The 25,129-nt window shown below is 40.5% G+C and overlaps 1 protein-coding gene across 7 annotated transcripts in view; it reads right to left on the bottom strand.

Annotated features, from left to right (window-relative positions):
* Positions 1-974: 974 nt before the first annotated feature.
* Positions 975-25,129, bottom strand: part of Ryr2 (ryanodine receptor 2 (cardiac)) — a gene marked incomplete at its 5' end in the record, with an annotated part of 627,916 nt that continues 603,761 nt past the window's right edge. For all 7 annotated transcript variants that reach the window (XM_013504706.1, XM_013504703.1, XM_013504705.1 and 4 more), the window contains 7 exon segments: positions 975-2,429; positions 3,145-3,196; positions 4,022-4,122; positions 6,421-6,485; positions 7,843-7,999; positions 19,463-19,597; positions 21,924-22,070. In XM_013504706.1, the coding sequence (XP_013360160.1) occupies positions 2,334-2,429; positions 3,145-3,196; positions 4,022-4,122; positions 6,421-6,485; positions 7,843-7,999; positions 19,463-19,597; positions 21,924-22,070 (753 nt within the window). In that variant the 3' untranslated portion in view covers positions 975-2,333.

The raw sequence follows: 25,129 nt of genomic DNA on the forward strand, positions 1-25,129 counted from the left end.
CTCCTTTATTTTTTCCTCAACACTGTGCTACGAGCAAAGTCCACTGCACATGAGAGGCCTCCTGTCTCCGATTCCCACCTCTCTTTTTAAGTGTTTCTCTCGCCGGTCAGAACTTCAAAGCTGGGAGTGCTCACAAGAGTGGACAGACACTTGCAAAATCTAGATGCCGCTATGAACTTACTTCCTTGCCATTCCCCATACTGGTGTTTGTGACAACCATGACCTGGGCATCATAAATGGAAGACCTGTACCTACTAGTGGGTTTTATGTGCTGGGAGAAGTATTCTTCTCTACTAGACACTCCCTCTGCAGTGTTTCATGGCAAAGGGCAATGTTTCCTTTGATACTGTATGGGGCTGACCTGATTTCTTTCATTCAGACACCTCATGACATAACCTCTCTTCCCTGATAAAATGTAGAAATTATTCCTGTGGTACTTCTTCCCCCAAATAAAAATGATAGCAAAAGACAAACACAAGGTCCAGGTCCAGCAGCTTGGATGCTGTGCTGGTAAGATGTACAGTGGCACGCAATTCATCACCAGTCCTCATCACAGTTCTTTGCACACAGCACATGCTCCATCCCTGCTGGTGTGCTTAATATGCACTTACTAATGCACCAAGTCTCTTTCATATGAAGACAGGACATAGATCCCTAGTATTACAGAAAAAAATTGCCCAGAGCAAGAGATTTATAACATGAGGAACATCCAGAATTTAAACAAGTGCAAAGATAGCATTTTTTCTGTCATTGGATGACCTCATGACAGAAATTACAGGGGTGGGGCTGAGTGTCTGATGGCTCTGAGGCTCCATAATCACAAATGCTGCAAACCTGCATGACTACACGGAAGTCAGCAGTGTTAAAGACCTCATCATAGTAATCGGGACTATCCCATGCCCACCTCAGTGCAAGAGCTCAAGGTTTGATGTATTTCAGTTATAAAAGAAAACATGAAAAAAGAAGGCAAGAAAGTTAGTTAAATAGTTTAATCAGAGCAGTTTTACAATTCTAAAATTAACAAGCAGACTTGTAATAAAAGAGCTCCAATGTTTGCAAAATGACCTTGCTTCCATTCTGAATCTGTCTTTTTAATTGTAAAGATTAGCATTACATTTAAAAGGACTCAAAATGGAAAAAAATGGAGCAATTGATATTATCATCCATATCTTGTGATGAGCCTGATGAAATCCCTGAATGGATATTGCTTCAGCTTTGATATCAAAAAATGGCCTGATGCAAAGTCCTTAATCAATACCTGATCACAGATGGCGAAAGAAAGAGGAACCCCAACACTACTGTCAAGTTCAGAATGTATCACATTGTTGGTGGATGACACTGGCTCCAAATATACAGTTAAGCCCACAACACTTTATTACTATGAGTATAATTATCATGGAAGGTCTCTCATGTTGGTCAACTTGCTTCTGAAGGTTTTCTTGATTCATTTAAACTTGCATAATCAACATGCAATGAAATATTTCTTTGAAAGTGTGGTTTTTTTTGCAGTCTTTGTGTTTTCATACAAAGATTTCATAAAGTTGCAATGCTGCATCAGAGCGTCACCAAAATAAGAGCAGGAGTAGATGGGGAGGGTAAATGTGAGTAACTGAATGAGAAGGGCCTCCTTCCCTCCTTCCATCCTGAGACACAACACCCCTCCTGAAGAAAAGGTGTCAACAAACGGCTTTTCTTACCCTCCCCCACCAAGGAAAATAAATGAAAAACTCACAAAATCAATCTACCGAGGAAAAATAGGTGGACATAAAGAAAATAAAGATGTATTTTCATGCACGTATCTTCTGCATAGCTCAACCCCCATATAGTAAGGCACTATTTCCTTTCACAACCGGTGTCCACGGCAATCTTTTAAGTGCTAGCGTGCTCTGTGACCCTTAGTCCCTTTCGCAATGGTGAAATAAAGAAGCCGGGTGAGTGTGGCAGCCACGCTTCGAGGTGAAGGTCCGGTGGCTCAGGGAGATTTCCAGGACCCTCCGTAAAACCGTCCACGTGTGGTATGATACAGTGTCAGGAATGGTTTTCTTCCCAGAGTTCCTATTTTGCTTGTGTATGAAGTTAGATTATTCTTCAGTCTTTATTTCTCAAAGAAAATACAAGAGGTGGGGGAAAACAGTCAGGTTAAAACAGTCAGTTCTTCAGAGTTTGCATTCTGACGCTCCCAGAAAGCACAGAATGTGGGCAATCCACGTGGTCAGCCAGATGTTTCTGAGAGCAGAGGGACTGAGAGGGGGAAGGGACAGAGAGAGTGGGACGGGGAGAAAGGGAAGAGGGAGAGAGTTGGTTTGGGTTTCAGAGGTGATAAGGGCATGATTTTAATTTAGCTGGTCTTCATACTGTTTCCTGAAACAATCTCCTGCTGGGAAGAATTCCCAGCATCTTTCTTGGTACATCTTCCAGACATAAGATTCCTACAACAGCAAAGGAAATGTATTAACATTGTTCCCAAAACTGGGGTGCTAGCAAAAAACATAAGATAGAAAGAAACTCAACTTTTTTGCAAAGTATCACATGTAACTGGCAAAATCCTAATTCATTAGTTTCAAACTATTAGAACTTAGTTACTTCTAATAACCAAATAGCACTCTTCACCTTGAAGACAATGTAATGATGATAAAAATATATTTGTGGTGTGTGTTTCCAAGGCTTCTATTACAACACTATGATTATTATTATTCATTACACTTTCTTTAAGTTCAATCTATTAACAATTTACTATAAGCAGTCATGGAAAGGAAACCTCAGATAGCTTAAAAAGCTTACACAACATTTCATCATTTTTAAAAATATTTAGTCATTTTTAACTGACCATAATCCTGTGAGGTAAAGTTCATTTGAAATCATCTGCCATCTTATTAAGCAATCAGGGACATCATAATTAGAAACACTCAATTATCTCCTACAGGGGACGTATGATGCAAACCCATTGTCAGGTAATAAAAGCTTATTTTTACTGGTGAAATTAGAATTTTTCAAGGGAAGCAACCTTTCTCACACTCACCCAAGAAAGGAACTTTATATCAAGGTAACCACAACTAACATGTGAAAGCAATTCCTCCCCCTTGTACATTCTTTGGTCCAGCGTGCAGCCTTTCTGAAGATGCCATATAGTCCCTGCTTGCCTACCTGTCCTGTGTGTTCTGTTTCGTCTTTGTTGATGAGATACATCAGAAAAAACCTACGGACACAGAGAAACTGATCAGGAATGCACTGAATGAAGTTACCAGTGTAAACTGATAGGAAATGCTACTTTATATTATACGTGCATGAGGCACAGAGAAAACACCACAAACACTTTTCTGACAATTAAGGACAGTATACCATAAAGAGTGGAGGATGCTTTTAGACTTGGTCTTTCTTACCTAATACATGATTTTCCCCTATGCCCCTTCTGGCTGCAGGTTAAGAATATACACACTTTTGTCAGAATGAAATCAACACTGATGAGTTTTAAATGAAGCCTTGCTTAATAAGATGCTCCAATTTACCAATCAGTTCAATTGAATAGCTGAATCAATTTTTTCCTCCAACGCTCTCTGCATCTCATCTATTTGATATTAAAACTAGGTCAGAAACTAAGAATAGCATCTCATCAAACTATAGTTTTGGCTAGTACTAACTAACGGCCAGATTTCTATGTTCTAAAAAAAAAAAAAAAAAAAATGAGACTTTTTACTGGGTTTCCAATAGTTCTTAAAGAAACTCACGTCTTTTGTAAGAAAAAAAAACAGTGAGGGGGGGATGATTCACATATCTCTAGGGAGCAGCTGGAGGAGTCCTGTTTGAAATAAGGATTGAAAGGGGAACATGACCAAGACTTCCTGAAAGAATGCCCACCCCAGCCCACCCCAATTTCGTGTCAAGAGAACCACTGCGGGTAGTCTTCCTCTCAAAGCTTCTGAGCAACAGTAAAGGGCAGCAACCTCGCCAGCTGCATGGATTCCTGAGACGAGAGGGAGTAGGGATCCGGGGTAAGGCAGGCAAGTCGGACACCAGCACTCACAGGTAATTGGCCAGGTTGTGCTCCTGCAAAGTATGTGTTTCGAAGCCATGTGGCACTGTGTCGAAGTAGTCATTGCCTATGCCACAGATGAAACACTTGGTCTAGAAGACAAAAGGAAGTATTTAAATGTCAGAGGGTTCACAAAGAAAACCAAAAGAAAGACACAGCGTTCATTTTTAGAGGCTTAATATATATCAAATATTATCACATGGAGGTTTTGCAAAGCCCCTAAATATAAATCTAACTGAGGCCACGGATGTATGTTGATATTAGTATAAATGACACAGGTATCAGCAGCAAGAAAGAATAGCGGCAGAGCATACAGGAGAAAAGCAAGGTCTATGCCTTATTTTCTGCAGCCTATCTGCAGACGTCCACCCTTAGAGATCACTCTTGTTCACACATTGGCCAAAGTTATTCAGGCAGGATTAACTGTATTCTCAACTGAAACTGAAAACTTGGTATCTATTCAAATAAAGTCCGGCACAGGGGGAACAGTATAAATGGCTTCCCTTCGGAGAGTGCCAAGCAAATGCCAAGCTATGAGGAATTCCACTGACAACTGAGTGGGGGCCAGCAGAGGTTCAGGCACTGCGCTAGGCACGGTGTTAACCAACTGAAATGTCCAGAAATCAGGCGTCTGTTTCTTTTGCTTCCCCCACCTGAAGAATATCCTCTCCTTGTGCAGACTACAGAGCAGCGCCTGCTATGTCTGGTACCTGCAGGCCCAGTCCATTACCCAGGAAGCCATCCATCCAGTCATGAACAGAACTGTAGAATTAGAATGGTTATGTCTCGACTCAAATGAATTCAATGTTCACTGTCCTCCCGCAATGCACATGTTCCTATTTCCCTGCCATTTTGAGGCTGTTTCATTCTAGTTGAAACATGTTTAAGATGTTCTGGATTCTACAGCCTAGAATAAAGATAATCATAATGCATGAAATTAACCCTGCATTAGCAATCAACAACTGCTGAAAAAAAAAGAAAAGCCAGGTGTGGTGGTACACACCAGTAATCCCAGCACTCGGGAGGCTGAGGCAGGAGGATCGTTGTGAGTTTGAGACCAGCCTAGGCTACAAAATGAGCTCAAGGCCAGGTTGAACTGTATAGCAAGACCCTGTCTCAAAAAGACCAAAAAAAAAAAAAGACTGCTGAGTCTACAGCCATACCACCCTGACTGCGTCTGATTTCGTCTGATCTTAGAAGCTAAGCAGGGCCTGGCCTGGTTAGGACTTGGATGGGAGAATAACTGCTCACAGCACTTAGGCCACATTCAGCAACTAGAGAACAATCAGGTCTTGCTACCACCCTATGGCTGTCTCTTCAACCCAACAGGTTCCAATCATACCACCAGCTGTATCCACAATGCTCTTCCTGTGTTACTCAGGTCAGCTAACTGAGCCACTGCCCAGGTCAGCTAACTGAGCCACTGCCCACCCATCTAGTGACTCTTGCCTGAAGCACCAGGACACTTTGCCTACTCCATCTTCTTCATCCTCTGCATCTGTCCAATCACCAAGTTCTTTTCATCCAACTCCCACAAGTACGTCACATGGCAGGCACCTCTTCAGCAAAAGCTACTTCATGATCTCTACCTGGAAAATGCCTACAGCCTCCTGCCCTGCCAGAATCTAGTCCAGTCCTCATACTTTAATCCACAGCTATCTTTTCAAAATGCAAATCGTACCACCTGTCTCCCTGCTTAAAACCCTTGTCTTGCTTCCCACAGCCTGAACACTAAACTGTAACTTCTTCAAAGGAGTGATTAGCCTCTTCATTTGCTGGCCTTCTTCTCCAGCTCCCACACTAGAGTTTAATGCTTCATCCTGAAACATTCATGCTTTTAAGAAAAAATACTGCATACCAAGTTCCCTAAAATCAGAGTCCTGGCGGCATTCTCTCAGAAGTCAGTGCACTGGTACACAAGAAGGCACGCTTGGGGGAGGGCAAGGGAAGGGAGGTGGCCTCTGCTGTTCTGCTCTCTGCCCCTCAAACCCACATTTCCACAGCCCTCAGGACGTGGCTCAGCACACCTTCCTCTGGGAAGTTCCCTAACCATTCAGGAGGCAGCCAACCAGCCAACCCAGCTCTCAGAGATGAGTGCCCCCAAGGGCTCAGCATGCTGTGCTGTGATCACATGTGCCCTTAGCCACTGGCAAATCTACTTTTCTGGGTGGATCATCTCCCCACTTCCTGAGAGCCAGGGTGTTGGCATAGTGCTGTTTGGAGTCCACTTTGGTTCCAGCCTAGACACATGTGTTGCCTGAATCCAAGGCAGGCCAGTGAAACCACACACGGCTTGTGTTCTTGTCTCCATGTTCATGACTCCCTCGATAAAGGCCGTGAGGAGGATGAGCACCTACAGCAGCACACCTGAGTCACAAACATTGGCTTACCTCCATGTCTTCCTTGACTTGCTCCTGTTGGTCTCTTAGTTCTCCAAACGCATCAATAATTAAACCTATGGTTAAACAGAGACCCAGTTTAATATTTATGAACTGGAGAGTGATACCTACATTCATAACCCCTTGGTTATTCTTTTCAAGGGGAGGAAAAACCTACAATCATGTTGGAAGATGCTTAAAATATGGTAAAGTATGAGTCCACATCCCATACTCCACTAGGCAAGCAACTCTACATTTAGGGACAGAAGTACACACAGCTGTGGGGTAAATACTCACTAAAAAGGCTATGTTTTTGTGGTACTTGCAATTGAACCCAGGACCTTTGCACTAACCTACATACTTCATCTATCCTTCCTTCCTTCCTTCCTCCTTCCCTCTTTTCTTTCTTTTCAGACAGGATCTCACTGAGTTACTAAGTTTCCCAGGCTGGGCTTGGAATTTGTGATCCTCCTGCCTCAGCCTCCCAGACTAGCAGGATTACAGGAGTGTATCACTAAACCTAGCTTTAAAGGGCACTTTAAAATGAAGCGACAGAGCAGAAAAACTGTCAGCTGGTTTTGCACGCACAGGTGAGATGTCAGTACTTACTTCATGCTACAAAACAACAACTCCAGTTCATGGTTGTGAAATCCAGAATACCCCACTGAGGTTTTCAGGTATTAATTTGCAAACACAACCATTACCATACAGGCTAATAAATTTGCCTCAAATCACCTTTTCCATCAAGACTTCATAAGCTCCAAGTAGTTTTATTAAGAGCGGCAACTGGAACTATACTGAGTTGCTGCATTCTGCCTCTTTTTCCCCCTGCAATTTGCTGGCTGCGCCCTCCCTCCAACTGCGTTATGGCTTTGCCCTCTTATAAAGCATGTTATTGGGGGCTGGGGATTTAGCTCAGCAGCACAGTGCCTGCCTGGCAAGAGCAAGGTCATGAGTTCGATCCCGGTACTGGAAAAAAACAAAAAATAAAAATAAAAAAAAAACATGTTATTGTTATGCTCAATAAAGACATAGCAAAAGGGTTATGAGTCCTTTCAACCCATCTGTATACTTTACCAAAAAACAGTATCATTTTATGACTATGGGACTTCAAGGATGAAGTCACATTTACAAACATTTAATACAATGCAGAATGAATGTGCTCTATAGGGGAAAAAAAATAACATGACTGACTGTCCTAAAAGAGAAAAGTACCATACTCTAAATTAGCATGGAGTGACAGGAAGAATTAACATGCAGCCTGGCTGCTGTGAGGTCTCTGAATCCAGATGCCTGGGCCAGATACAGTTCCACCCCAACACTGGACAGCCATATACTTCGCAAAGTTACTCATTCTGAACTTTCTGGAGTCTGAACTGATGACAGTTGGCCCAGGCCCCAGATCCCAGTCAGCTTCGGCAAGGACATGCTTACCCTGTATGATGGCCAGGAGGATGACAATCACAAAGAAGAAGAAGGTGATGTCAAAGATGATCCTGTAGATCTCGTACTCGTCTCCGGCTGGGTCTTCAATTTCATCGCCAATGCCTCCTCCGGCTCGCACCCCCACGTACATGTGGAACATATAGCACTGGAAAAGAGGCCCAGACCCACTTCTGGAGGGTGTCACCCACTTTCACACTCAACAAACCTGAGGTGCGCTTTCGAGCTCTAGCTCAAAGTCTGTTCTCTACTTTAGCTCCAGATCTTACTCTGGAAGCAGTGAGGCTGTTGGCGTTCCTTATTGCTAATTTCTGAGTTTTTGTTTTAGTCCTTGTAACCGTGATGTAAACAAACGCATGTTTAGGCGCCATGGTTTTTTAATCAAAACTCCATTCTGCGGTCCTTGATTCATACCTTTTGTCTCATCTTTGAGCAAATGAAAATACCTCATTAGCATCTTGGCTCCAAACTGTATGGAAAAATAAGGTATTATGATGACATTAAAGGACATAAAACTACATGTAATTGCATTGTCCAGTTATTTTGATCATAAATGATCTAGGGAAGGGCAAGTAAAAGCCCAGTGTAGAACAAGGTGGAGTCTTAGAACTCAAGCTAATAAAAAACAGACGTAATAACACTCATCTTTCCCTTACCTAGCAGGTACGGAATAACCCACTTTAATACCTAGGATAAAGAAGGAAGACGGAGGAGGAGACACAGGAAGTAACAGTTCAACGGTTAAACCCTGAAGCATGAAAGCCACAAAGAACAGCTGTTCGTGCATGGTGCAGAGAAAGGAGTGCCCCAGTAAGAGCCTTGGGCAGGGGCCTCAGCCTCAGCACCGCTGGTACTTGGGGTTGGGTGTAATTTCCTTGTTGTGAGGGACTGTTCTGTGCACTGCAGGACATTTTAGAAAGCAATTTTGACCTCTACACACCAGATATTGATAGCACCCCACCCCAAAGTGACAAGAAAAAAATGTCTTTAGCCAGAGGGGTATAGTGCACATGTCCAATCTCCGTTACTCAGGAGGCTGAAGCAATAGCACAAGTTGGAGGCCAGCCTGGGCAACATAATGAGATCCTGTTTCAGAATAAAATTTTAAGAGCTAGAGATACATAACTCAGTTGGAGAGCACCCTTGGGTTCAATCCCCAGTATCTAAAAAAAAAAAAAATTTTCAGGTGTCAAATGTTCCCTACAGGATGAGTCACACTGGATGGAGAATCATTGGCTTAGAGCACTAGTATGCTCATTCGAGATAACTCCCAACTCCACATTTCAGGCCCACAGATCTAACCTGACACGCATCTCTAAGTTGTTCTCTCAGGCTCCCCAGCCATGGTTTCTCTTCTCTCCACGTCTCCTCCAAACATACCATGATCCCAGCTCTGTGCTGGCGTGCATCCTCTTTATGCTGTGATACCCCTTCTGTTCTCACCCTTGGTGAATGACATTAATCGGCCTTCCTCTGTGAGGTCTTACACTGATACAGACTGGTTTGCTCAATTCAAGGGTCTGTCACCCAGCAACTCAATCCTAGTTACTTGCTGCCTCTATAACGAAGGGGCAAAGGTCTCAAAATGTCTCACTTGGTGACCCATTGTATTCCCTGGCTCTGATACATTCCTGGCCTTCCTTCAGACCTCCTGCACCACTACCTGTCCTGCTTCATCCCCTTCTCTCTCTAGGAACTAATGCCCTGGGGCTGGGATCTCTTTTTCCCATAAGACACCTCTCGGGGGACTTTCTCAGTTTCTCAGCTAAGGTGTCATCTCTGTGCCAGTTACTGCCAGCCCTTCCTGCTTCCAGCAGTGGTCTCCTTCCTGAACTCCTTTTGCTTAACTTTGTTGGTCTATCTTGCTCCATTAGAATTGGCTCCACTGCAACAAGAATTCCTTTTGTTACTGCTGGTGCCAAAAACAATGTCCAGTGCATGGTAGGGACTCACAATCTTTTGTGGATGAATTAGGAGTGAGACCAGATGTTGCCATGGAGTCTTCCTGTCCTCAACCCACTAACTGCAATTTTTCAGGTCACTGTAAAAAGCACAGAGCACAAAGTCTTTAGGCAAAGATCAGGCAGCCAGGGGGTACCAGAATGCTCCTCCCTCCACTCTAAAAGGAAAAGCCTATGCTGTGGGTCTGAGGGACACAGAAGATAAAGGTTTCCTGGGTCAGATGCCAGAAGCTGAAGGAAAATTCAATGAAGATGTGCCATTCAGAGCAGACTTCATTTTCTCCCCTCAATTCTTACATGTCTGCCATACATAATGATTACATTCCCTGTGGGGAGTTGGTACATATACATAACACACCTTAATTCTCTTTGCATCCCTTTCTCTTCTCCTCCCTCTATCTCTTGGTTCCTTTCCCATTTGCAAAAGATCTATCTCCCTATTTCAAATTATCCATCTTTTATTTTTCCTTTTATTTATATTTTGGGTTTCTCATAAAAGAGAAACAATGTGGTATTTAAGTTTGTGTGTCTGATTTATTTTACTTAGCATTACGGTCTCAAGGTACATCCATTTTCCTACAAATGACTCAAGTTTAGCCTTCTTTATGGCAGAGTAATATTTCATTATGTATAAATATCATATTTTCTTTATTCTTTCATCTGCTGATGGACATAGAGGTTACTTCTGAGATTTAACTATTATTTAGCCACTATTTAGCTGTTAGAAGTACAGGTATGCATGCACCATTATGATGTAATGTTTTTAACTCTTTCAGGAAGGTACTAGGAAGGGAATAGATGGGTTAAATAGAAGCTCTAGTTTTAGCTTTTTGAGGAATCTCTCTACTGATTTCCATGTTGGTAGTAGTTTACATTCCACCAATAATGTAGAAGGGTTCCTTTTCTCCTTGTAGACTCACCAGCATGGTTTATTTGCTTTCTTTTTCTTTTTAAGAGCTGGAGATATAAAATGCAGTTGTAGAGCAGCCTTGGGTTCAAGGTTCAATCCCCAGTATAGAAAAAATAAGGTTTGGGTTTTAAATCTCAATTTTTTTCTATTTTATGAAAAAATAGAACAAAATTTTGTAACAAAACAAGAGAATAACAATATTAACACACTGTGTATCATTATCTTGAAGGTAGTTACTCAGAGTACATGATACAGACAAAAAAGATCCTCTCTTACAAAGAAACAATAGCACAAAACTTTTTCAATGAACTAAGAAAAGCTAGTAATATAAATAAAACAAATTAGCATCGATATTAAAATATTATTAACAACAGAATAAGTAACTTGGGGAATTTTTAACTTCTCCCTACATGCTATTTATCTCTCTTCTGTTTTGCTATTTGTATATATATATTTTGAGATTCTCGTATAGAAGGAACCATGCGATATTTAAGATTGTGTGTCTGACTTATCTCACTTAACATTATTTTCTCAAGTTGCATCCATTTACATATGAGTGTCTCAAGGTTATTTTTCTTTATGGCAGTGTAGTACTACATCGTGTATAAATACCACATTTTCCTTATCCATTTATCTGTTGATGGACATATACACTGTTTCCAAATCTAACTTTTATAAATTGTGCTGCTATGAACATGGGTGTGTGCATATCCTTGTAACATGCTGATTTTAACTCTTTTGGGAAGATACCTAGAAATGGGATAGCTAGGGAAAATGGAATTTCTGCTTTTAATTTTTTTGAAGAATCATCACACTGATTTCCATAGTAGTTGCACTAGTTTACATTCCCACCAACAATGTAGAATAGTTTCTTTTTCCCCACAGTCTCACCAGCATTTATTATTATTTGATTTCTTAGTGATTTCCATTCTTTCTGGAGTAAGATGAAACCTCAGTGTTGTTTTAATTTACATTTCTCTAATGGCCAGAGATGTTCAGCAATTCTTCATGTATTTTTTGGCCATTTGTGTTACTTCTGAGAAGTGTCATTTCAGTTACCAATTTTTTTTTGACTGGGTCTTTTACTTTGGGGAGGGTCTAGCTTTTGTTTTCATTTTTTAGTTCTTTTTATATTCTACATATTAGTCCTCTGTCTGGAATAACTGGCAAAAATTTATTCCCATTCTGTAGGTTGTCTCTTCACTCTGTTGATTATTTCCTTTGCTGTGCAGAAGTTGTTTATTTTGGTATAATCCCATTTGGGATGCTTGATGTTATTCCTTATGCAACTGGCCCTTGCCTATACCTCTGCCACAAAGTCCTTGCCTGTACCTTTGTCTTCAAGAGTTTCACCTACTTTATCTTCCAGCTGATAGTTTCTGTTTTCACGTTTAGATCTGGTCCATGTATTCAGAGGAGAGTTCGGTGAGCCTTGCCATAACAAACAAAAAGTACCCTAAGGCTGTCCTTGCTGTGCTCACCCCAGAGCAACTCTGAGCCCAGTTCGGGCTCCTCTGGGGCACCAGCCAGAAGTGTCCATAGACAGAGCCAGACCAGGCCAAGGTTCCCAAACCTAGTTCACATCACAACATCCTAAAGGCTTGGACTTTCCAGATTCCTGGTGCCACCCGCTAAATCCATCCTGGAAGTAAAAGTTTGAAGACAGTTACCAAAAACCACCCCTTAGAAAACTGAACTGATTCTCAAAATTGGTGCTTAAAACCATAAATGGGGAAGAGGATGTTTTATTTTATCGTATGCTACTGCATAGTTTGAATTCTTTTTACCACACATATTTCTTGTTTTTACTAAGAAAAAAATTGGCTTTATATGTTCTCCTCCAAGTCTCAATCTTTATATGTATGCAGCCAGAGCCACAGAAACAGGATCTTACCTCTGCGCTTTTTCCTCCGGCTGTGAATTGGTAAGGGTCACCTTTCTCACTATCCATTCTTTCTGGATGCACTCCCTGTGGCTTTGGGATAGGTCCCCCTGTTCTGTCTAGGGACACAGAATGGACAATCTGCCTGCCTTTGGCCTGGCACTGCTCCATGCCAGACTCTGAGCCAACAGTGAGCACACAGCTCTGCCCAGGTTCGGGCCCACCCCAGCTCTCCGTCCCTGCTTACTGGACCTGCGGCAGGACTCGTGACCATCACCCAGCTGCTTCTTCTTACTGACTCCTGCTGACCAAGATTCTGAACTGAGTAGCACGCTGGTGACCTGACTTAAACATTAGACTTGTATGAGCTGCCTAATTCCAGATTTCCTCCAAAAGAATGGCTCACTTTTAGCTTCTGCACACATCAAGCTAAGGACAAAATCACGGGATGAAACTAAATTACTAAAGAAAATGTCCCCTTTCGTATCTCTCATCAGCTATCTACTCTAGTCTTTTCTGGCGTTATCCCTAGATGTCACTGCTCATCTGTGTTCAGCAGCAGCTCTCTGCATTTTGAGGAAAATATTCTGGCCTGGTTCAATAGCAGACTCATGGTCATGCTGAGAAGAGACCAGAGTTCTGCAGATTGGGTCATTTAGGCTTAATAAAATGCGACATTAGAAAAGAATAGAAGATCAGTTTCCTTGTGGGATTTCAGGGCTGGTTTTCCCAACTCCCCTCTGCTCCCTGGTTAGTCTGAGACAGAGCACGAAGATGACAGTGGGGGCAGAATGTGGGGTACATGGTAAACATCCACTAACATGCAGCTGTCTAGCTTCCTGATCAAATTACCCTTTTGCTCCTGAAAATGAGAATGCTTTTGTCCACCTTGCTTTTCATAGTTAGCGTCCATCTGGTAATAAGAGGCGAGATGGGAAGAAGTAATTATGTGAGACAAGATATACATTTCAGAGACTCTGAATGACAAGGAAGGAAAGTTTCTGGTCCTACAAAAACTGCTAATGGGCAGATGCTAGCTGTCACGCCTTTCATATGTTCCAGCTGCTGCCCTCATGCATCCCCCAAACTGACTCCTTCTGAGGTCCATCAATACGCTGCCTTTAGGAGACAACCAGGGACAACTTCTGGTGGGTTGGTGAAGGTCATTATGAGACTTTCTCTTGCCCCTCCCTCTTGGAGAGAAAAAAACTAGAGAGAAAGAACTAGAGAGATTACTTATTGGGTCAGCCTGTGAAGATGCGTGCGTGCAAGGAAGGGAGGTAATGCAGTTATAATCTCGGGAGCATATTCCTTGTCTCCCTTACCTGAAAAGCCTTTTCCAAAGTGCACAGGCCTTGGAGCCCCCGTGCATCTCTCCTTCAGGGGTCTGGCTGAGTCACCAGCCCTGTGGGTCTATGGAGCTGTCCCAGGGACTCCTGTCCTTTAGAGACGGAAGATTCTGTATATCCAAGTCAGTTTCCCCAGCTACCTAGCTACAGTTATCATTTCATCCCGGTCTCTAGATCATTTTTCACTTTCTCCTCCCATATTCTTGGAAAGGAGATTCAAATTCTATCAGGACACCGCTGGTTTAATTAGATCTTCAGACTCTCAACGCCATAATGGTGTGTGTGTGTGTGTGTGTGTGTGTGTGTGTTGGGGGGTGGTTCCCATGTGAATCGCTGTGTAAATCTGCAGCGACAGCGCCACCTGCTGTAAACCACGGGATTTAAGGATGAAGTCCTGGCAATGTTTCTGGGGCACAGCCTGCATGGTGAGGCTGGGGATATAAGGGAAGAAGCCAACTAAAAGAAGAGAGAGGAAAATGTTTGTTATCTCAAGAGGAATCCGGACTTCATATACAATGCACATTTTTACCCTGTGCCACTAAAGGGACTGCCACAGACAGAGAATTCCCTTTGGAGTACTAAAGTACAGATGATAAATCAGGCCATTCCTGTTGCATGCTTCTCTATTGCTGACTGCTTGGTACAGCCTGCTTCTGTTTTGAAAGGGCATGACAGAGCAGTGACAAGGTATATTTCAGACTGGGTTGGCTTCTTAGAAGCTGACGTACATGTATTAGTAAGAAACCAGTAAAAAGAGAGTGCTTGGGCCTTATGGCTATAAGGTTAACCTAGGTAATGTGGCCTCTGGCTCCACCAACTGGCAGTAGTAGCATGTCCTCACAAAGGGGCAAGACCTGGACACACTAGCATCTTGTAGCTGAGTTTTCTCTCGCAGAGAGGTAACACCTGGCATCCATCCTTATGATGCCCCTAACCCCACCCCAATCCAATGCAAGATGGGGAGCTGATAGTTATGTATAGAGAGATAAAAGCCCACAACAGATCTGGGCAAGGAGTTTCACTCATAGAGACTCTCAGAAATTCCTCAAATGAGGAAGTTTAGGTAAGCCATCAAACCATCAAAAGAGGCCTATCTCCTCACCCAAAAGTGAGACAAACATCTGTCTTCAGTACTCATGGCCCAGGTAATTATGCAAAATCAACCAAGTAAAGGCCACCGGCTTCCTCAGCAAAATTAACCGAAGTCATGAAAACACATACTGAGCACAAGAGTCATAATGCAGTGGTGTTAAGGATGCTCTGATTCCAACTTCAATAACATCAAAGGACTACAGGATACAGCAGAAGACTTACCTTGGCACGTGAAGTAGAACCATAGTCACAGATGGCTCCTCCGACCTAACACATCACCAAAGGTGCCACCTGAAATCACTCGTACTTTCTACCTGCAAGCTGGGTGTTCTGTAATGTTTCTAAAACTCCTGGACTTTCTACAGCACTCTTTTCTGAGAAAAGGAACAAGTTTATCAGGATTTCTAGGAAGATTTCTTTTGTTTTGAAACAGGGTCTCACTCTGCAGTGCAGACGGGCCTTGAGCTCACTTTGTAGCCCAGGCTGGTCTCGAACTCACAATGATCCTCCTGCCTCAGCCTCCCAAGTGCTGGGATTACAGGCATGTGCTACCATGCCCAGCTCTAGGAAGATATTTAATGTGTAAGTTCCTTGCGGGCAGTAACTGTGCTCACTTAAGCCTTCCCTCTGACAAGTCCTTGTTACCAAATGTCACTAAATTGTTAGCCCAAGACTAAACTGAATGATATCCATGAGTGAACACTGCACAGAATCCTGGTTAAAGAGTCTGGCCGCTTCCTTATAATGTGTGGTCCGTTACAAGTTATTCCAATGATCGCCAGCTCAGTAGCCTCATCTGTAAAGTGAAGATAAATGGTAGCTATCTCTGGCGTGAAGCTGTCAGGAGACTAAATGAGTTAATATTTGTAAAGCACTTGAGAAAATACCTGGAAAAATACCATTTCTTATAAGTGCTATACAAATTCTTGATTAATAAATGAATAATCTAAATTAACTGGGATGGTATTTGCTCTGTTTGAAGAATTAAGTCTGTGGATGAAAGAGCATGACCATCATATCTCCTTTAGCCCTCACGCTATGTTCTCCAAGCAGGTGACCAGCACATCGAAATCACAAGGTCATAAACAAAACATCTTCAGGATAGTAGTGATATGAAATACAGTCATACCTTGGTTGTCAAATGGCTCCAGCCCAAACTTTCCAACACTCAAATAACAAAACTTTTACAAATCTGCTCAGTGTTCTTAGTTGTGCTTGATAGTCAAACTGAATATCTGACTTAAACAAACCTGTACTGTCTGAGAGTGAGTCACACCTTGGATCTGGCTGTGGGGACAAAGGGGTGACACTGCAGTCTAAGCACCGTGGTCACCCAGATAATGTATACTGCAGTGTTTGTGTTAGTGAGTTAAAACATTCACCATTGTGTTTTTCTTTTGGTGTTTTATTTCCATAAAATAGCTCCAAAGTAAGCTCGTGATGCCAGCAATAAAGCTAAGAGGAAAACTGTGAGAACCATGATAAAATTAAAGAAATATATCATTGTGAAATGCATTAAAGTCCCAGAAAAATAAGTTTATAAGTATAATGTTGGGTCTTCAGAACAAATTATTAGGTTTTTCATTATTTCTTATGGGAAAAATATGTTCATTTTTTGAGCTTTTTGATTTTAAATACAAATTTGGAACAAACTGAGTTTGACAACTAAGGTATCACTACATGAAAATTATGAATGTCTTGTTAATTGCCCAGTTAGGTTCCTGCATGTTCTGTCCTCTCCTGCCTGCTAGGAAATAATCCATATATATGGTTACATTAAAAATATTTTTTGATTACCAAATTCAAGCATGCAAAATTAGTCAAGAAAAAAGAAAATTTTACGCGTTGATTGTTCCTCTCAATAAACCACAGACATCAGCAATACACCTATTCCAGTTCTCCTATTATGCAGTATAAAAACTATTGTTGAACTTCTACCATCTTTTATGGTGAAGCTCTGCATCATTTCCAATGCTTTACATTTTTATTTATTTTTTTACTTGTTACTGTCTGTGATTGTTTGGTCAAGCTTGCATTCTTATGTCTAGTGGACTGAGCAACTTTGTTGAAGATAACAATATATAATATAGCAACCATTGTAAATTTCTACCATTTTATTTTGAGGTCATGTATCATTTTTGTTGTTTTTGTATTGTTTTAATTTTATCTTCATTGTTGTTTTGTCAGTTTTTTAATTTTTAAAATTAAAAAAAATATTTCTTGGCAGTACTTGTGATTGAACCCAGGGCCTTTACACTAATTTGTATATCCACTTCCCCCTCTGCTGTGAGAAAGGTCTTTTCTAAGATACCCAGGCTGAGCTGGAACTTGTGATGCTCTTGCCTCAGCTTCCTGAAGTGCTGGTGCACTAATTTTGAAAAAAACGGAATTAAGCTCTCTTTTATAACATGATGAGGAAAAATAGCTTTAGGCTTCTAAAAATAAAAGAACATGGCATGCGGTAAAAAAGAAAATAGTAATAATTCAGACAGGAGAAAAGTATAAAAATGAAAAGCATACATCTTTTTCTCTCCTCTGATCTGAGGTCTTACTTCTGACACATCCTATGATAATACTATTTAGCATCTTACCCCCGAAGCACACACATTTAAATGTAATTAAAATCAGCATATCATTTTAAATAGCTGCATATTTTAACAGATTTTAATCAGGACTCTACGGATGAGAATTTAGATTATTTCCAACTTGTGAGAGTAGCTAATGTCCTTCAACATACAGAGGCATATTTGTAAGTAAACCTTTTGGTAACTAGCAGTAGAATCAACAGGTCAAAGAGTAAGAAAATTTAAACATTTGGTAGATATTGAAAAATTTCTCTAAAATTGTTGCATCAACTCAAATTCCCAGTAAGTATCAAGAAAGTGGTTTTCTTGTTAAGTGGTTTCTTGACTGGTTTTCCCACCGATTTACCAACTGTAGGTATTAGCAAGCTTTTGTATCTCCTTTACCATGATACATGTTTTTCATTGTTTTGCTGTTTATTTCTTTCACTGTGGCAGAGGCTGAGCATCTTTTCATATTTACTGGCTCATGGAATTTACTTTGTTATAAATTGTCTGGTCATATATGCTATGTGCCCATTTCTCTACTGGCTCATTTCTTTTCAATGATATAATAATCAAGAATATGAAGGAAACTAGTCCTTCGTTATAATGTTGAATGTATTTTTACCAATTTATCATTTGCCTTTAACACTTCATTTATAGTTGTCCTTTTTAAGGATAATTTTTACATTTTCATAGATCCTAGGTTTTATATCATCTTGATCCATCCTCATTTACAAATTATTACTTTTATATTCAGGAATCAAATATGTCCTAATTGTTATTGTTTGAAAGAGCAAAGCTGGAATTCATTTGTATCACTTTCCCCAGAAGTTTGTCCATGATATCCATACCATTTATTAAATTATTTTGCATGTCATGGCTGCCAAATGTTACATGTTTATCAGGTTTTAATTTCCCTGAGCATTTACATCCATTTTACTCCATATTTCTGTTCTATTGATGTATGAATTTCCAGTACAAAAAAAGTCTAACTGTTAATCTTTATAATAGTGGTAGTTCTATCCTATCACTCAGAAAACCTACTTCTTTCTAAAGTAATTTCGGTATTATTATAGCAGCTCCCTTGATTTCTGCCCACAACCTCGATTTTGCTGGTATTCCCCTGAAGAGCTCATTGAAGGATCCAGTTCTTTCCAGTTAATGGTATACATTTTGACTGATTTTCCTTCCCCTACCTAATCTCTCATGGATGATAATTTCTGATGTGATACTATCAGATAAGCCGGTCCTAAAACAGTGATAAAAGCAACCTGAAATGTAGAAGATGTGTTGATTTTTGAAAACCAAGACCAAAAAAGAAATTTAAGCCAAGAAATTCACTATAAAAACACAGAGAAGCAGTTCCATTAAGAGCTTCATTTTTGGATTTTAGTAACTTCAGGCAAACAATAAGTTAAGCCTCAAAAATACTTTTCAGAAAATACTTTTATCTGCTACCCTGGAACATATGAACAACAGGTTAAAGAAATGACGTTGTTCATCGTATTTTAACAATGCTCCTCAGCTTTTTTACTGATTATCAGGCTGGGGAGCAAAAGTAGAAAGCTGACAGAAATCATCCTTCCTATAATCTGCAAAAAATGAAAAGTGTTTTGTTTTGTTTTTTGGTACTGGGAATCAAACTTAGGACCTTGTGCTTGCCAGGCAGGTGCTGGTGCTGCTGAGCTACATGTCAACACAAACTGGACATTCTTTGAAGAGCCACTTAGCTTTTTCTTATGCCCAGTATTTTCTGCTCTGTACTGTTGAAGAGTAAATGTACAATTACTTAAATTGGAAAGAACAGGACAATTTTTTCACTTGTATGAGATCAAAGTTTATAAACTCACCGTTAGCATATCATCACATTTCATATCTGGTGTATCACCATCTTCACTTTTATTGTAGAATTTTCGGAAAAAATTGAATGCCACAACAGTGTACAGGTATACAACAACAGCTAACAGGCCAACCGTTAACACGAGCTGGAAAGTGACATTGGATATGTATTAGAAACACAGGACGGAAGACTGGCATATTTGACATCTGCTTTCAATGGGGACACATTGGTGAGAATGTAGCTGAATTTACTGACTAGCAGTGAATGAGATCTGTAACTTCATTATGTCTCACGCTTCTTAGCTCCTCCTAGAAAAGAAATGTATTTACAAATTCTCTTTTTCTTAAGTTGTCAGACTATTTATTATAAAACCAAATTACTTGACTAATAAATATGTATCAGGGTTAGCATGTAAATAAATTATGATTTAGTTTCACATCCAAATAAAATTGATAATGCTAGTAAATGTTTAAAATGTTCATTTTTCTTATCTCTACATATTTTATGATATATGTTACATGAAGCATTTTCATCTTTTTCTGAAGATTATTTTCTGTAAATAGTTTACACCCCCCAATAAAGCCATTTTATTTTTGTTATGATAGCAAGAGGGGTTGTAAATTATTGTCAGTCACATTTTAGAACTAAACATGAATTCTAAAATCCAGGAACACAACTGGAACAGTGAATAATATAAACAGATTTAAATATAAAACTGAAAAGTCTTGCTTTACAAACGTATAATAATCAAAGTGAAAAAAATCATAGAGAACCAACATTATTGGAAAGGCAAGATTTTTCAAATGTCACAGTTTGGTCTCATTTAATCCTGCATCATCTTTCTTTAATTCCAGAGAGAGAAAGAGAGAAAGACAGAGAAGGAGAAGGAAAGAGAAAGAGAGAAAGAAAGACAGGAGCTGGTAGAATATGTATATGCTATAGTATGCTATGTTTAAAAATGTGACTTTTACCAAATAGAAAATGAAAATATATTTCTGGTTATATCACCAGACATATTGTAATGTATTATGTTTATGTGGACTTTCTCTGATGACCACATACCTATACATTCTTGACCAAATATGTATATATTTATGTCTGTGTGTATATATATATTTCATAAAATCACTTCACAGTTATATTGAGAAGCATGTTATCTTAATAGAAGCTTAAGGGCTTAATTCCTTCCTATGCATGAAATACAACAGCACTGTAGATTTTTGCATGTGTTACCTTTTAAGGTTGTTCAGTTTAAGACTGCAAATGAAAACGTGCTACCTCAAAAGGATAAGGAATAATCTCCACAAAGCTCACAAGCTGATTGAACATAGTGCCACATGTTTCATGTAGAAATACACAAGTGATTCAGCATCTCCAGTTCTAGCTCAAACACACTCCACTGATTGGTGGACAGGCACAGGGAACTTTTACCACTGTAACCACAACTTGCTGTGCATGTCACAGTCATAACCAGAACTGACACTGACTATGAAAGAATCTCCTGCTGAAACTTTAAAGTACGGGTCATGAAAATCGGAGTGCAATGGCTCAAGGTTTTTGGAGGGGCACAGATTTTAAAATGAGCTGGGCTAGAAGATTCCGGAAAACAAAAACTCTGCTAATAACTAAGATAGAATGTGTTACCACCCAGTGGACACTTAAAAAATAGCAAATGAACTAGTAAATACATGCTTCTGCAATGAGTTTCACAATGACAGGTAATTTTAACATAAAACAACTGAGTCCCATCAGAACATAAACTGATTTTCTGTATTTAAAGCAGTTTTCCTCCAAGTCAGGCATGAAACTTTTTTTTTTGGTCCAACTTAAAAGTGGAGAAAACGGTACAATTTCAGCACATCATATTAAATTAAATTTTAGCATTCTGCGCTTTATTACTAATATACTAACGCCTCAGTATGCTGCAACACAATCTGGTTCCCATAATGTCAAACAGAATAAATGCTTTGTATGACCAAACAGTAACTCATTCCCTCAGTGCTTCACATGCAGGTATAAGCCCTCTACATTTGCTTTCACTTCATTTTCACTAAAATGTAATAAGCACTTTTAGTATTTTTATTTTGCTAAATAAGTGCACTGAAATTCAGAAATGTTAATTAACGTACACAAAATCTTATAGCTACTAGGTCAAGCCTAGATTTGAAGGCAGGTCTAAGAGGTTCTAAACCTACTGACCCCAGGGGCTTAGAAGATAGAAGGTACAGCCTCACCTGGATAAAACCTTTAAAGCCACACTGCCATTAGCTGGGGCATAGCGGCTCAGCGACAGAGTGCTTGCCAGCCCGTGCAAGGCCAAGTTCGATCCCTAACACTATGACAACCAAGCGAGCAGGAACAAAGCAAAATAAAATGCTGCCTGCCGTCAGCCAAGGGTTGTTTTCATTTCTGTCATCTTTACTTATTTGTTTTCTAGTTTCTGTGAAGGGAAGAAAGTAATAAGAACTTACCTGTTTACCATTGTGAGTTACTGAAGATAAGATGGTTCTCAATGTTTTGAATCCCATAGCAATGTCAAGAAGATGAGCAGCAAAAAAAAAGTTGTTATAGTGTCCGAGAACGGACATAGTCATGTACCAGGCTAGGTAGAGGAAGGACTGTTAAAGACAAAGCACGGGGATAGTCACGTCAGAAGACAGAACATATGACTGCTGTCAAAAGCTATTCTGGCTTCAGTCCGATGTAATGACTCAATTTGCCTCAGATTCTTAGACTATCACTTTGTAATTCTAATGGGCTGTAATAGTGCTTTGCATATTTTATTTTTACTTTATTTGGAAAGGTTCAATGTCATCCTCCTCTTTAAAGCAGAGTGACTTTTCTTATTTACCATCAGATGGAGAAAAAAGTATTGATTTATTAGTCGATGGCAGACTTTCCCAATCTCAGCACAATCAATATTTTGCACCAGGTAATTCTTTACCGGAGTGGCTGCCCGGGGCATGGCAGGAAGGCCAGCATCCACTAGACGCCAAGAGTTCCCAGTTGTGTCAACCAAAAGTGTCTCCACACATTGCCAAATATCACATGGGGGCAAAACTGTCCCTGGTTGAGCATCTCTGGCCTACAATTAGCCAAAGAATTAAATGACTTTTTCTTCTTTTTTCATTTATTCACTCCTTAAATCAGTATTTGTTAAGACTTACAAGTTATAAGAGATTAAATGAGTTTTATTAGCCAAACATTTTGCTTTACATAAATAAAAATAAATCAAAGAAATCAAAATGCTTCTTGATGTCATTAAAAGCTATTATAAACCTACCAACACAGTAAGTACTATTTGTAGAAATCCAGACTACAATTAATGTGGACACAGGCTAGAACATGTGCATACTTGGGGGTACTAAACAAAATAGAATTACAAATACTTTGATTGCTTTCATTTTTGGATTAGAGTTTCTTTTACATAAAGTGTACTGACAGTGGGATCAGGAGTACTTATTCTGGAAAGAGGTGGAAACTTTTGCTCTGACTATAGTATTTCACAGTATTTAAAAAAGAAGAAATGAAAGAGGGTCTTTGGGTGCAAAGAGATTTTATGAGCAATCTGGGCCCAAAGCTAAAGGTCAAGTGGACGCAAAGAAAGTGGCATATAAAAAGAAGACATTGAAGCTGAGCATGGTGATACATGCCTGCAATCCCAGCACTCTGGAAGCTGAGATAAGAGGATCAAGAGTTTGAGCTCAGCCTGGGAAAATTAGTGACATAGGAAGGCCCTGCCTCATCGCAAAGAAAAAAAAGGTCTAAGGACATAGCTCAGTTCAAAGGCCCGGCATTCAATTCCTAGTACCGTGCACATGCATGCACACCAAGGGTACCGAGGTAAGACTATGGGAGCTTGCCCGAGAGGGAGAGTGGGCTGGAGGACTGCTTCCTGTTTCAGAAGATCAGGCTGAAAAGGCTGGAAGGCCTTAAGTCCAAGTTACAGGAGATGCCATGCAGCTCTTGGGAGCCACTAGAGTGTTGGCAGCAGGAGAGTGGTTTGTGAGAAGAGGCATTTCAGCAAACTGTCTTGAGCACTTACTGACTGCTGGTCATTGTCTCACATACTTGTACACAGTTTCTCATTTTATTTTAGCTGTATCCCTGTCAGAAAGGCACCTTTAGGTTCAGTTTACAAAGGAGGAAAGTGAGCTCCCTCTGGGTAGACTACTGTCTAAAACAACTGCAAGAGGCACGACCATTAAATTAGGAAGACTAGTGCACTGATTCCAGGTTGAGGCTGCAATCCATGAAAGGCAGCAAAACTGGCAAGGACAGAAGGGAGAATTACAAAGGAGACAAATGGGTTCAACACAGGTTAGGCAAATGGCCACAGGCAGGTATTGGAGGGAAGGAAAAGGTGGCACTGAAGCTTGTAGTTTAAGCTTGGGTAACACAAAGAATAAACAGACGGAGAAAATGGTGTGTGGCTAGGGGACTGGATTTGGCGAGGAGGAGGGTCGAGAGGGAAGAGGAAAGTTTGCCACGGTACACTCAGATTGAAGTAGCTAGCAGGCTACTAAGAAATGCAAAAATTGAGAGAAATGGACAAGTTGAGGGCACAGGATGAGATAAGTGATAAACTGAGCCATGAGTGCATGCACGGATTGGGCCCCGTTAAACTTGAATGAGAGATAATGAGTAACTCACTCTTAATCTAAGTATGTCCCATTCAGTATTGGGCACATACTTATGCTGAACTTTTTTCCTTTGGAGTTACCTGAAATGTAACTGGGAATCTCTTATTACATCTGGTAGCCCTGACTATGTTTGGAGAGAAAACTTACTCCTGAGGACTGAATAGATGTTGAGAAGTGATTGGCCAGACTGAAGCCATAAACCCACAGGTGAAAGAGACCCTGATGTCTGGAGAGAGTGCTTCTGACTTCAGGCTCTACCCAGGCCACAATTTCCTGGAGGACCATAGCAAGGTGACTATTACAGATAGGCTTGCCTGGGCAAAAGTGGGTATGCTAGGACTGGGGTACGGAAGCCTGACAGGTAAGATGGAACAGCTATTTGAGTGGAGAATGCCAACTAGAGCGGGAGTTGGAGGTGCTCCTTTTCATCCTCGAGGATTTCTATTGCAGTAATACCTCAGTTTACAAATTTAATTTGTTCTACGATTTTGGGAAAGGTGGCCATGTTTGTGTCTGCGCAGGAAAGACGGCAGTGCTTGTGTTTATCACCTGATGTAGAGCCTGCAAACAAAACCAAATTGTGCCAAGTGCTTCTGTTTGCAGAAAAAAGTGTTTGTGAAGTGAGATACTGCTGCATTAGGTAAGTTACTTGCAAGATAGCAAGGGAACATGCTATTTTGAACAGATATGGTTCTAAAAGATACTTAGGAGACATACTTCAAACTCCGGGAGGGTTCTATACAGTATTGAAAGTTCTGGTCCCAAAGACTGTAGGACAGGGTTGAGGATGGATTGAGCAAAATGGAAGTGTCACCGGTGTTTAGAGAGCAGAATGAGAACTAACATTCACTATAAAGTCATTGGTAAAATTAAAGAATGAAGTCTTGAGATAGCTGTTGGCTTTTAGTAGAAAGTGATCTTTTTCACGGTATTTGAATATATACTTGTGCCCAGGATCCCTTTCCAAAGGTGCTTTGATAAAAACAAGGATCATTCTCAAAAAGGAATACAATAATTTCACGTTTTAAATTTCA

The sequence above is a fragment of the Chinchilla lanigera genome, unplaced genomic scaffold (genome assembly GCF_000276665.1).
Source record: "Chinchilla lanigera isolate Chin_1 unplaced genomic scaffold, ChiLan1.0 scaffold00091, whole genome shotgun sequence".
Classification (NCBI taxonomy): Eukaryota; Metazoa; Chordata; class Mammalia; order Rodentia; family Chinchillidae; genus Chinchilla; species Chinchilla lanigera.